This window comes from Neolamprologus multifasciatus, chromosome 4 (genome assembly GCF_963576455.1).
Source record: "Neolamprologus multifasciatus chromosome 4, fNeoMul1.2, whole genome shotgun sequence".
NCBI classification, from domain to species: domain Eukaryota; kingdom Metazoa; phylum Chordata; class Actinopteri; order Cichliformes; family Cichlidae; genus Neolamprologus; species Neolamprologus multifasciatus.
The window spans coordinates 8,533,594-8,547,036 of record NC_140442.1 but is presented as its reverse complement, the minus strand read 5'-3'; the positions used below and the strand labels follow the sequence as shown (position 1 = coordinate 8,547,036).

The window sequence follows — 13,443 nt, the reverse complement described above, 5'->3', positions numbered from 1 at the left end:
GTAAGGAACTAAATACTAAGAAAATATTAAGTTACAGTTCGAAAACTGGCTTCTCAGTCTATAGATGGCTGGGGTGGGGTTTGTGCTCTGCATCTTCCCCCATCACTTCCTTTTGATTTAAAAGAAAGGTACAAGGAAAAAACTGCCATACAGTGGGGCAAAAAAGTATTTAGTCAGCCACCGATTGTGCAAGTTCCCCCACTTAAAATGATGACAGAGGTCAGTAATTTGCACCAGAGGTACACTTCAACTGTGAGAGACAGAATGTGAAAAAAAAATCCATGAATTCACATGGTAGGATTTGTAAAGAATTTATTCGTAAATCAGGGTTGAAAATAAGTATTTGGTCAATAACAAAAATACAACTCAATACTTTGTAACATAACCTTTGTTGGCAATAACAGAGGTCAAACGTTTACTATAGGTCTTTACCAGGTTTGCACACACAGTAGCTGGTATTTTGGCCCATTCCTCCATGCAGATCTTCTCAAGAGCAGTGATGTTTTGGGGCTGTCGCCGAGCAACACGGACTTTCAACTCCCGCCACAGATTTTCTATGGGGTTGAGGTCTGGAGACTGGCTAGGCCACTCCAGGACTTTCAAATGCTTCTTACGGAGCCACTCCTTTGTCGCCCGGGCGGTGTGTTTTGGATCATTGTCATGTTGGAAGACCCAGCCTCGTTTCATCTTCAAAGTTCTCACTGATGGAAGGAGGTTTTGGCTCAAAATCTCACGATACTTGGCCCCATTCATTCTGTCCTTAACACGGATCAGTCGTCCTGTCCCCTTGGCAGAAAAACAGCCCCATAGCATGATGTTTCCACCCCCATGCTTCACAGTAGGTATGGTGTTCTTGGGATGCAACTCAGTATTCTTCTTCCTCCAAACACGACGAGTTGAGTTTATACCAAAAGTTCTACTTTGGTTTCATCTGACCACATGACATTCTCCCAATCCTCTGCTGTATCATCCATGTGCTCTCTGGCAAACTTCAGACGGGCCTGGACATGCACTGGCTTCAGCAGCGGAACACGTCTGGCACTGCGGGATTTGATTCCCTGCCGTTGTAGTGTGTTACTGATGGTGACCTTTGTTACTTTGGTCCCAGCTCTCTGCAGGTCATTCACCAGGTCCCCCCGTGTGGTTCTGGGATCTTTGCTCACCGTTCTCATGATCATTTTGACCCCACGGGATGAGATCTTGCGTGGAGCCCCAGATCGAGGGAGATTATCAGTGGTCTTGTATGTCTTCCATTTTCTGATGATTGCTCCCACAGTTGATTTTTCACACCAAGCTGCTTGCCTATTGTAGATTCACTCTTCCCAGTCTGGTGCAGGTCTACAATTCTTTTCCTGGTGTCCTTCGAAAGCTCTTTGGTCTTGGCCATGGCGGAGTTTGGAGTCTGACTGGTTGAGGCTGTGGACAGGTGTCTTTTATACAGATGATGAGGTCAAACAGGTGCCATTCATACAGGTAACGAGTGGGGGACAGAAAAGCTTCTTACAGAAGACGTTACAGGTCTGTGAGAGCCAGGGATTTTCCTTGTTTGAGGTGACCAAATACTTATTTTCCACCCTGATTTACGAATAAATTCTTTACAAATCCTACCATGTGAATTCATGGATTTTTTTTCACATTCTGTCTCTCACAGTTGAAGTGTACCTCTGGTGAAAATTACTGACCTCTGTCATCATTTTAAGTGGGGGAACTTGCACAATCGGTGGCTGACTAAATACTTTTTTGCCCCACTGTATATAAGTGATTCCACAGTACAGATCAGTAGAACATCAAATTCAGATTTGATTTTCTGTGGTAATATGGTATTTAAACTAGCTTATATAATGCAATATTTTCGGCACACATAGGTTAACCTCCTAGGACCTGGCGTCCACATATGTGGATATCACATTTTGGGTTATTTAAACCAAAATACTCAATTTTGCTCTACAAGGACCTGATATCCACTTATGAGGACATTATACTGCTACTTTTCTATCGAAATTTTAAACGAATATCCTCATATGTGGCTCTTATTTTTCATAAAAACAAAAATAAGGTTAAAAAAATATCTGGTAATTCTTTGTTTTTACATTCATCGGGCCCCAATATGCCCAAATATCAAAGAGAAATTAAAAATGCATGCTGTGGAAGAGTTCAGGTCTTAGGAGGTTAAAGACAGCATTAAAGTAGTTTATTTTTTAAGTTTACCAGTTTTTTTCTAAACATTTTACCCTGATTTTGAGGTTATAAAACACGCTGATAATATTTACTAACCCTTTTTAGCCATTTAGTTAATAATTTGTATAATATCAAGGCTTTCAAAATAAATTTACATAATATTTTATTGCATCCGTAGCAATAAAATCCATTGTAAATGTTTTGCATTGTACTTAGTTCACTTGCTATCGTGGATAGAGGCTTGTCACTAATTGCGCTCTATTAATGTAATAAAAGAAAGGGGCAATAAAGCGACATTGGTGTACAATTCTAAAGTTTATGAATAGTGTAATCATTAATGAGGGACAATTACTGCCCCGGGATGACGAGTGGGTTGCTAGGCACTTAGTGCGGTATTTTAATGCTCCTCTCAGCTCAAATGAAGATTTGTTCGGGCCTTTCAGTGTCTTTGTTGGTAGTCATTAATATATGGTGTGTGGCAACTGCAGAGTGGTATAAATGCTTGTGCCATTTGTGCTGTCTACAACTAGAGCTGGCTAGAGGTTTTTTTTTGTTGTTGTTGTGTGTGTCCTTAAGTTGTTAGTTTACATCGGCAGCCTCTTGTTTTGTTGTGTTTGAAGAAGGTCATTTTTGTACACTGCTGAAACGGCTCCAACAACAGTGTTCCATCTTCCACTAAAAAGTAGAGTTCCAAGTGAAAGAAAAGACTAAAATGAATAAATATGTGCATTTTTGTTCTTCTTACTTGCCTATTGATCATATGTGTAAAGGAGCCCATCACTAGAGACAAATGAGAGATTTAATCTTTTCCTCAAAGTCTAGTTTTAAACATTACTGTAAATCACTTTACACACTTGTGCACATGGAACAAAGTAGTGATATTTTCTTTGTTAACAGAATGGAACAAAGAAAACTTTGTTCCATTCTGGACTTTGTTCCATTTGTTCTGGACTTTTTTCAAGGATAGCTGCATAGGCAGAGATAATCCTCACTAACTTCTGATGGAAACTCAGTCATTTTGTTCTATAAGCCGGCCTGAAATATGACAGAAGCGGCTCAGTTCAGAGAAGCGCCTCCAGGCATACTCTTAGTAGGCTTTTAAAGGGTAAAAAGTTAGTTCTTCAATACACTTGCTGTATAACTGGTAAAATTTTTATAGTTTTTTATAAGTAGAAATTAAATTCGAGGCGCATGCAGCACATCGCTTCCATGTATCATGATCATGAGGTCTGTTTGTCTTCAGATAGCAGCAACCTCAGTCTAATGGTAAAGCAAACAAAAGACAGACTGAACTAAATTAGCAGAGATGTAAGGATGATTAGAGATCCCGTGGCATGCAGTCATGCATTTTTTTGTTGTGGAAATGGGCATGTTCTGAAAAAGGGCTTCATTATTCCTATCAGCATGGGAGAAAATATGTTTGTGTTCTAGGGTGAAACCGATCCTGTGATGCAGAAGACGAATAATAGGAACGTACGGTATTTTCTTTGTTCAAAATTTTTTTTTGTGCAGTTAAACCTGTTAATACAAGCAGTTAGTCAGCACCACTGACTGAAATAAACGAATAAATAAAAAAAATCCCCAGCTTGACAAAACATTTTGACATGTGGCATAATCACATGTTTTCCTTTTTGGCATGAACTAAAACCTTGAGTTTGTCATAAGGTCCTCTTAATCTTTACTTTGATGTCTGTCAGCAGAAATTATTAATAAGTCATGAAATATGGCCCAATCTGTCTTATAAATCTCTGACAGCCTAATAAATATTCTTACTTTTGTAAGAGTCAAATAAAATTACTAATGCAGATTAAGTATTTCGTTGCAGGCATGCCATGTGTCACAGTTAAGACCCTACAGACTTTGTTCTGTAACTATGATTCATCTCTCATAACAAATGGCTTTAGAACTTTAATTTATAAGGCTTCATGAAAAATGTTTGGTGGTTGAAAGTGAACGTGTGTTCAGCTGATGTGATCGTGTTGGCACCTCTTATTAAACCACATTTTCCTGTGGTTTGAAATGTAAATACGCCTTTTTGAAACGAAGAGATAAAAGTTGATGACAGATGAAAGAGGTGAAGTTATGAGGGAGGCTTTAAAGAGAACAAATAAATGTGTTTTTAGAATGAGGCATATTGCCTTTTAAATGTAAAATAATGGACAAATGGGAAGGGCTTGTACAGACCAGCTGCAGAGAGAGCGGTTCTGTGGATCTGGAGACAGCTGAATGAAAGGATCTGTGGCCAAATACCCACAAGGCGACAACTAGACACTCTTTAAAAAAACATATCTGTTGTACTCAGTGTGCACACACGCTTATTTTTTTAATTAAGCAAAATGAATTATTTGATTGCTTTCATTCTTTCAAATAAAAAGCATTATTTCACCTCACTTAGCTCTCCTAAGACTCCTTCATCCTTAAGCTGCAAAGCTTCCAGGTGTTCTGCTTTGAATAACAAAGGAACAAGAAGTACATTTGAATATTAAAAAGACTAAGGGAATCCATGAACATTGACCAGTGGGCTATTATAATAAGTTGGCATTTTTAATATGTGGATCTATCTACGCAGCAGATTAATTACTTCTGCGGGAGACTTGAATAAAGTCCTTTTCTGAGTGCTGCTGCCCGTGAATGTTACAAAGTGTTGATGGATGAGAACTGCTGCCAGCCTGGATTTTCTTTTTATTTGCTGAAAATCATGTGGGCCACCATTGGCGCGTTCACCATCACTTAGTGCTGCGGGCAAGAGAGAAGAGAGCGATTCGGAGATAGAAGCAGAAAGAGAGACAGAAAAGGGCAAACTGAAACAAAAGCAAGGTCCTAACTGGACACAGAGCTCCCATTTGGCAAATGCTGGAAGAGGAACAAAGTGGGGAAGGGAGTAATTAAAAACACAAGCCTCTCACTGGGTTTTGTAACACCATGGCTTGGAAAGACTGCGGCTTTTATTGCTCAACAATTATCAAAAAAACATTTACTCGTGTCGTCCCAAGCACACATGCGAGGAATTATACAAAACATAATGAATGTTAATAACTTTAGCTCAGACCACACTGAGACATAAACACATGCAGCCACACATGCTGATCGTTCAGGCACACGCATAATCACACAGTGGTTTTTAATCCAGAGCCCCAGAGCTGTCCCACTTCCACCATTGTGTTTCTGTGTAGCTGTGCTCAGCGGTCCAAGGGGTGTTAACCGTGTATGGTGCTCAGCATACAGATCCTGTGTCCCCTGACCACCCTCTTTGTCTACTGTAAAGTTGGGCCTCCCAGTGACAGCATGTCCTCTAACGTATGGGGATTTTTCTGCAGGCCTAGCCCAGGGAGACAGCTGGTTTCCCAAGCAGCAGCCTCCACTGTGTGGACTGATTTCCAAACACCGACACCAGCTTGTTTTTGCTAAACTGTTTTCTTGCTATCTCATATTCTCTCTTTCGTCACTAAATTTTAACACCCTCTCATACCTTTTTGTTTTCTCACTGTTTCTCATTAACTGCCTCTCCTTTTTTTTGCTTTTTCAGTTACTCTTCAAACATGACTGTTTGTTCACACTCCTTCCCTTTCTCCGTCCCTTTCTCTTCTCTCACCTCACACGTTCTCAAGGATAAGGTCTGCTTGCTTAAATTCCCACGCTAGCAAAAGAAGAAATTAGAGTATGTGCTTACTAAATGTTTACGTTAGGTGGTTTCTTTTTGAGGAATTAGTAAGCAGATTCAGTATTAGGTTGCAAATAAATTCCATGACTATAAACACATTTCAGTTTTATTTAAAGTGCTATTGACAGCTGTGCAGAATTCTGTATTTTGTTTTAGTTAACTGCACAAACAAGTACCTGTAAGGCACTAAAAAGGGCAAAATTACCCAAGGTTTTTAAAGAGTTGGCTGAAACAATCCTTGTCGACGATGGCATTGCACTTACTACAGTGACACATACTGATCAATGGAAGTACTTCAAGATTCAGTATCATGCTCAAGGCCTCTTGAATCTCTGACAAGAGGGCGACTGAGGTTTGGATCACGCTCAGTCGTCAGTGATAGGCATGCAAACATGATTTGCTGAGATAGAGATTTTAGATGATTTATTTTTGAGCAGACTGATATTATAGGAAGTGGGAATAATTTTAGGGTCATCGTGGTCATCAAGAAAAACACTGTGCTGACATATGTTGTTTCTGATCAGGCGGGAAACTCACAACTCTCTCTATTAAATCTCTTTACTTAAACTGATCTGTAAAATGTAGTTGTATTATATTAGGACAACTATGATTTCATCAGTCACCAAGTGCAATATATCAACAGGAATTTTCCTTAGCTGGATACATTGGCAGTTGAGATAAACACTGTAGTAGCTATTCTGAGACCAATGACATACAAGGGCACATAATGCTATTTATAGAATATTTATATTTATTGATTTATTTGTATTTTAACATTAACTTCTCCTTTTAATTAATGGAGGATCTTGAAATTAATGAACCAGGAACTGGTTAAGTATAAGCACTATCACTTATATATTAAACAATGCCCACACAAATGTGTCACACAGTCTTTTTTATGTCCACCATTTGTACCTGTTTATAACCAGATTCCTATTTTCTTATGTGGGTGCTTTCTTCCCAGAATGCAATGGTGTCCTTCAAGGAGCTCTGTGGTCTGACCCCTGCAGCCAACATGAAGCAGTGTATCCTGACGGTGTCTACATGGCTGATGAACAGCGAGCGATCGCTGAGGGTAACTGTGGACCTGAGCGAGACCTATCCCACCATGGAAGCTCAGGGTGTTGTGCCTGAGCTGCTGCGCAAAGTACTGAACGCCTATGACATGGTAAAAAAAACACAAACAAAAAAACCCCGCACACACAGAAAAGAGTGAATGCCACCGCCTTTGACACTGTCAGGCAAACAAATGCATTAATAATACAGATGTGCGTAAATGTTATGTGAATGGTTCTGAATTTTGCACTAGAAGTACTTTTGTTTTTTCCGTTTAATTTCAGTTATTAAAATTCAGTTCACACAAACATTACAGACAGACAGTAACACCTGTCCTTTATCGTGCAGGTTTTGGGGTAAAGATGAGATCTCAAAGCATAAAGCCTTCAAGTGTAACAACAAAGTCTGTGCTGGGATGATGTGATTTGCATTTCTTGTCCCGTGCAGATTTTCATACATGCTCTGCTTACAAAGGTAAACTAGAAAAAAAGGCAAAGCAGAGAGTAAACTTGTTCCCTGCCTTTTTGCCTGATTGCTTAACATTTCAGGCGTTAACACAGCTGGTTGAATTTTACACGGCTTCTAAACATGGCTCAAACCAGCTCAATGACCAGCCAGATTGTATAGCTTCAGTTACTCATTGTATTATTTCACACGTCCTTCTCTGTCTTGCCTCCTCTCTTGCGAGAAAACCATATTTTTCACCCACTCGACATTGGCTGTGCTCAGAAAGGGGGTTGGAGGACGCTGCCTGTGATTAGTCATCACCCGCTGTTTGTCCTGCCCTCCTCTCTTGTGAGACTTAGTGGGAGCTGATGAAGTGAACGAGTGGTGAGGAAAAGGTTGTAGCATGCACACTGCTCAGGTCATCAGCGCTCGTGCTGTTGACACCTACAGATGCACGCACACATCATTAGGAGCACAGGGAACAGCTCCATGTACAGTACAGTCTGCTTTGGCTTCACAGCAGAAGGCTTGGTCCTATCAAACCAACTCTCCAGTCTACTTACAAAAAGGTTTTTGGGGAAGAAGCTAAAAAACAGGTCCCAACTCTCATGTTTCTATGTTTTAGAAAAAAAGATGGCAAAATCATACACGTGCAAGTGTCTGTTTGATGTTCATTATTCTCTCTCTTTCTCTCTCGTGACAAATTCCGTCACCTTCCCTAATTTATTTCCCAGTGTTTTTTCTAGCACTTGTAATTGTTCTGTTAATTGTGTTATGTTAGAGGTTTGCGGTTCTACAGCTGATACCCAAGGTCTAAGGAACTAATAAAATGTTGGATGCTCAGTAACCTATAGTCTTGTCCCGAAGCTTGGGCCTTGACAGCTGTGTTTGCTTCTCTGAGATTGGCTTGTTGCCACACTCCCTGCTGAAGAACAGAGGACTTAGTGTGTGTGTGTGTGTGTGTGTGTGTGTGTGTGTGTGTGTGTGTGTGTGTGTTGTTTGTAAATGCTTGCAACTTCAAGAGAGCGTGGCTGCCAACACAAGGCCGTTTACTGTATAATTTCAGATTGTAGTTCATGTCCTGAGTCACCCACAATTGGGACTTTGTCAGTGTGAGCTACTTACAAGACCAGAATGTAATGCAGCTTAGAGATATGTTGCATATTTTTTTCACTTTTGTAAATGCCCATGAAATTAACAGTACTAACTCCAGTCTGTGGGGTTTTGTGAATATTTTTAATTTAGAAATATAGATTGATGACATATTATACATGAACATTTTTTCTATTTCTATTGTAATATTTAACCATACCCATAATGACATTGTTGTCCCAAATGGCTTCCCTTTGCATAATTTCTGCATTTAAACTAGTTTTCTTGAAAAGATCAAAACAAGAAGAGGCATGTGCATAGACACACACACACACACTTTAAGAGTCCACTTCCTGTCTCCCACAGGAGTGTGAAACTTCATTAGCGATAGTCCAGCTGCTCCTCATCAGCACTGTGGTATGATGTCTATAACTTTTCCATTAATAATACTGATACTAACAGAGAGACCTGTCTAAAGCATGTTTTGTTAGATAATTAGGAAATAATGTCTGTTTTAAGACTCATTAACCGCTGACATACCAAAAACGTTGCTTGCAAGTGCATTCGTCTCGTGAATTTTACCCAACTTACTTATATAATTGCATAAAAGACAAAAGAAATCTCAGCCGTGTTGTTTATATGCCCAATTAATTCGAAAGAGTTTTCTGATTATGATCTTACCAGAATTAATCTAATCAGACATTTACATGGCAGCTTTGTTGCCTTAATTGGGTTAGGCTGAATTGTTATTGTCTCTGTAAACGTAGCAATTGAGAGCTCATTCCAAATACTTCAAACTGAGCCCTGACTGAGGGGATCAAATCTGTTATAAATGAATAAAAACAATGTGGCAGGAAAGACAACTCAAATTTTTTTTTTGAAGTGTTTACCTCTTAGCATTTTTATTTGTTCTCATCTTTATATTCATTGATTAACCACAACATTAAAACCACTAACCTGCCAAAATAGCTCTGGCATAAGCTACCTCAGGGGATGACAGGCACTGTAACGTTGGCAGTGCATCCTGTTGCTTAGAGCCCTGCATTACGAAGCATACCCAGACTATCTTTCCATTATCTGGATTCACTCACCCTAATACTGGCAATTGGGATAAGCAGTCACTCAAAGCTGGTTATCAACTCGTTAAGTTAACCCAAGATTTCCCCCCTGCTCGTTCACATGAAAAGAGCGGTGTTGGCAGCATCTGATCAATCACAGACATGAAGGAGAATATCAGAAGTAGAGCAGCTGATTTTACAAAGGAAGATAAAACTATGCCACAGAAAAAAATGCAGCTTTTAAACACATAATACAGTGCAGTGTGAGCGTGTGTGAGAGTAAAAACACTATAGAGTAAATATCATGTAGTGCTGAAAGTGTGCGCTTTGAAGACTGGAAAGAAAGCTGGCAAAACCTTTGTAATTTAACAGGCTTATCAGTATCATAGCTCCATCATTAAAAGCTTCCTGTCGTGTTCGACTCAAATCTTTACAATTTAGAACTTTACAACTTAAAACACTCATAAATATTGTGTTTTACATCTGATTGCCTCAAGGCCTTATGACATCCTCCACACTATGCACTTGAACGTATGAAAGTGATGAGCACCTCTTTCATTGAATTTTGAGTGTTTTTATCAACCTAGTTACATCTGTGGTGTTCCCGATCAAAAGTGAGCGCCATAGGAAATGAATGGGAATCCACTCGACTCCCCCACCCCCACCGATTGGCCCCTGACCCCCTGAATGGCCTACTGAACTGAATTTGGTGGTGAAAAATGTTTGCTATGCTAATTTAAGAGCTGTTAAAACTGACCGGTCAATTTTGACTGGGAAGAATCCGATGGATTATAATCGTGTATTTCATTAAGTTATTGTTTAAAAGACAGTTTTGGTTTTTATTCTTTGTCAGATAACTCCATATGTCCAATGTGGACAAAGCCAGCAACACAGTGAATTACTTTAACTGAGGTGACTAGCAAACAGCTTGCTAGCTAGCCGATGCCTACCTGCTTCTTTCTGTTGTAAATTTTAATGTGTGTCTTATAAGGACTGATTTACTTTTAGAACCACCTTCAAGTGGCATTTTGAGGAACTGCAGTTTTTGGGGGTTCTTCCAGTGTGGTTTCATTTTTTCAGACCTGGAGGGTGCCGCTTGGGGTTGCGGTCTCTGAGCTCCGTGGATTGGGCTTGTTCTGGCACATCCCTCTGATGCTCGATTGGATTGGGATCTGGAGAATGTCGAAGCTGAATGAATTCCTTGAGCTCTTTTTCATGTTCCTTGCACTGATCCAAGGAACATTGTCCTGTCTCGGAGGGGGGCGGGGGTGTCATGTTGTGTTGGAGATTGCCTTTGCCTTAGGAGTCGAGGGTGGTAATATCCACATGAATGCAAATAATCCAAGGTTTAGATCACATGTGTCAAACTCCAGGCCTCGAGGGCCGGTGTCCTGCAGGTTTTAGATGTATCCTTGATCCAACACAGCTGATTTAAATGGCTAAATGACCTCAACATGTCTTGAAGTTCTGCAGAGGCCTGGTAATGAGCTAATCATTTTATTCAGGTGTGTTGACCTAGGGTGAGATCTAAAACCTGCAGGACACTGGCCCTCGAGGCCTAGAGTCCGACACCCCTGGTTTAGATGATTGAGTTTATTCACTCTGTCATTGCTTTTAATGGTGAGGTTGATTTCTTTTCTATACTGGGAGGCCCTGGCAGGGAATTAAGATGTTCTACAAATTAACTCCATGTCTTCTTTTTATTGTAGCTGATCCAAACCAGCAAAACGCTGATCGAGTCAGCTGATGTGGTCTACTCCAAGCTCACACAAGCACAACGAGCAGGTATGTACCACTGTTTAGTCACTGTTGAAAAATGCTGACCTTTATGCCTTTTCATTAAATATCTAAACAAATTAAAAGAAAGAAGATATGGACGTGTAAATAAGGATTTAAAAAAAAGAGGTTGAGATAAACGGGGTGTTAGCAGCAACATTCCATGACAAAATTTATATTTATAACTGGAAACTTGAGTCAACTTGATATTTATCCTTCCCGTAGGCTGTTAAAAATGTGTGATATTGTCCTGTTCCTTCCTGTATTCAAAATCTTTCTTCTTATGACACTTAAAAAAAATAAGTGTTTCTATGAAGCAAAGCAGGAAACTGCAATCTCTCTGCTACTGTGATGAAAATGACTCATAATTCAAGGACAAAATTTATGAGAAATGATTTAAATTACCTCTCTTACTGGCACATTTTATTAATTTGTTTAAGAACAATAAGATCCACAAGAAAACAGCCTGTGTTTATTTAAGGAGGGATGGATGTTTTTAGCTTCTCTGCTTCAATCCCAATGAATCATGTGATTTACGAATGTGCATCTGCACCCTTTTAAACATATTGTGTGTCATGTCCTCCTGCCCAGCAGAATGAGCACAGTGTGTCTACTCCTACAGCATCTGCATCAACATCAACAGCCGTGGCTGCTGTCAATAGAGCAGGCCATCATCAGTGAGTCAGCAGAGTAGTAATCATGTCAGTGGGCAGGTGAAAACAATCATCCAGCCACACAGACAAAGGGCTGCAGGAGAAAGAGGACAGAGAGCATAAACATCCTTTGAGAGGAGGAGAGAAATGAAAAGGTTTGACAAAGTGTGCAGTAAGAGGGGGAGGGATGGAAAATGGTGAGAAAGGACTGAATTAACAAAGCATTTTATCAGTGCAGTCTTTTAAAAGGGCTGCTTGATGCAAGAGGTCCGGTGTTTTAGGAGAGAGGATAAAATTGGCCATAATAAGATCATTAAGGGAGAAATGGCTTAAAATCAAGAAATCCTGTGGCTTGTCTTCTCGAGCCTCTTTTAAATTCAGCGCTAATTCTTCCTCATTTGCCTTGCTGCTTTGCTATGCAGCAGTGTCTCTGCTGAAGAGCTCCTCGAAAAGGAGCTCAGTTTGAATAGTGACATCTTCATTTTTCATGTTAAGACATTTTATGGCTACAGGAAACCGAAAGACATGATTGAAACTAATGAACATGAATAATAAACTAATGAACCTGCAGATTTGGCTCCGTTATAGACCTGGTGTGAACTTGAAAATGTGTATTTTATTTTACATTTTATGTGTGAAAACTGGGGTTGGCTAATTGGCTCGTGTCAACCCAATATCTTGAGGCCATTAAGTCCACTTTAAGCCTGCTTTACTCCCCCGTGTCACTCAGAGGCAGACATATGCTTAACACCCCCTGACCACAGCAAGCCAAGCTGATATTTGTGCAGCGCAGTTACACAGTGAAGTAGGCTAAACCCTGGAGCTTCAATCATAGAGATGCCCTCCCGCTACAAGGTTCCCCAGTGCAGAGCTAGAAGCATCTTCAAAGGCGATGACAGGAGAGTTAAGCAAAGCTTAAGCCTCACACAGCCACAGCCTCAATCACATCAGTGTCTGCTAAAAACCAGAGGTTTCAGCTTTGTGTGCTGCTGCAGACACATGAACATTTTTTAAACAGAACAGCAATAAATGAACCGTGTTCTGTTTTGTAGGTTAAATGTATGCTTCTCTGACATAACTGAAATAACATTCAAAGGGGCTCATCAAAAGCCTTCCAATCCAAATGAAATGCAAATATTAAAGTTCCTAAATATGGAGTTACATTTTTTTTTTCTAAATGTAAGTTAAAAGAAACATACAAGGACACAAAAGGTAGGAGCAGCAGCCTTGAGGGGCCTCAGCTGCATGCCAAACACAGCATTTTTCCTATTACTCACTCTAATTCCCTCTGCCCCAAGCACTCGCACACAAGCCTTCGTCCAAACCCTGCAGTTCTCAAATATACATCTCCTCCGTATGTATGCGTGTCCATAGTTTCAGGCATTGTAGTTTTGATGGCAGTAAATGAGGCAGAAAATAAAAACACGTTGGCCAAAGAGCAATCGTTTCCAGTGACACAGTATAACATTACAGCAGGCAGCAAAACAAACACTTTCCCCAACAGAGTTTAGAAAATTTAACT

The 13,443-nt window shown here is 40.1% G+C and overlaps 1 protein-coding gene and 1 long non-coding RNA gene across 2 annotated transcripts in view; both read left to right on the top strand.

Annotated features, from left to right (window-relative positions):
* LOC146519733 (inactive phospholipase C-like protein 2) overlaps window positions 1–13,443 on the top strand; it is a 69,348-nt gene that overhangs the window by 43,889 nt on the left and 12,016 nt on the right. Inside the window, exons 3-4 of the mRNA XM_085156043.1 lie at window positions 6,804–7,007; window positions 11,202–11,277. Coding sequence (XP_085012169.1) covers window positions 6,804–7,007; window positions 11,202–11,277 — 280 coding nt within the window. The remainder of the gene's footprint in view (window positions 1–6,803; window positions 7,008–11,201; window positions 11,278–13,443) is intronic.
* LOC146519734 (uncharacterized) lies at window positions 7–6,691 on the top strand. Its single transcript, XR_014873607.1, has 2 exons — window positions 7–2,023; window positions 2,057–6,691. It is a non-coding gene; the product is annotated as an uncharacterized LOC146519734 (long non-coding RNA).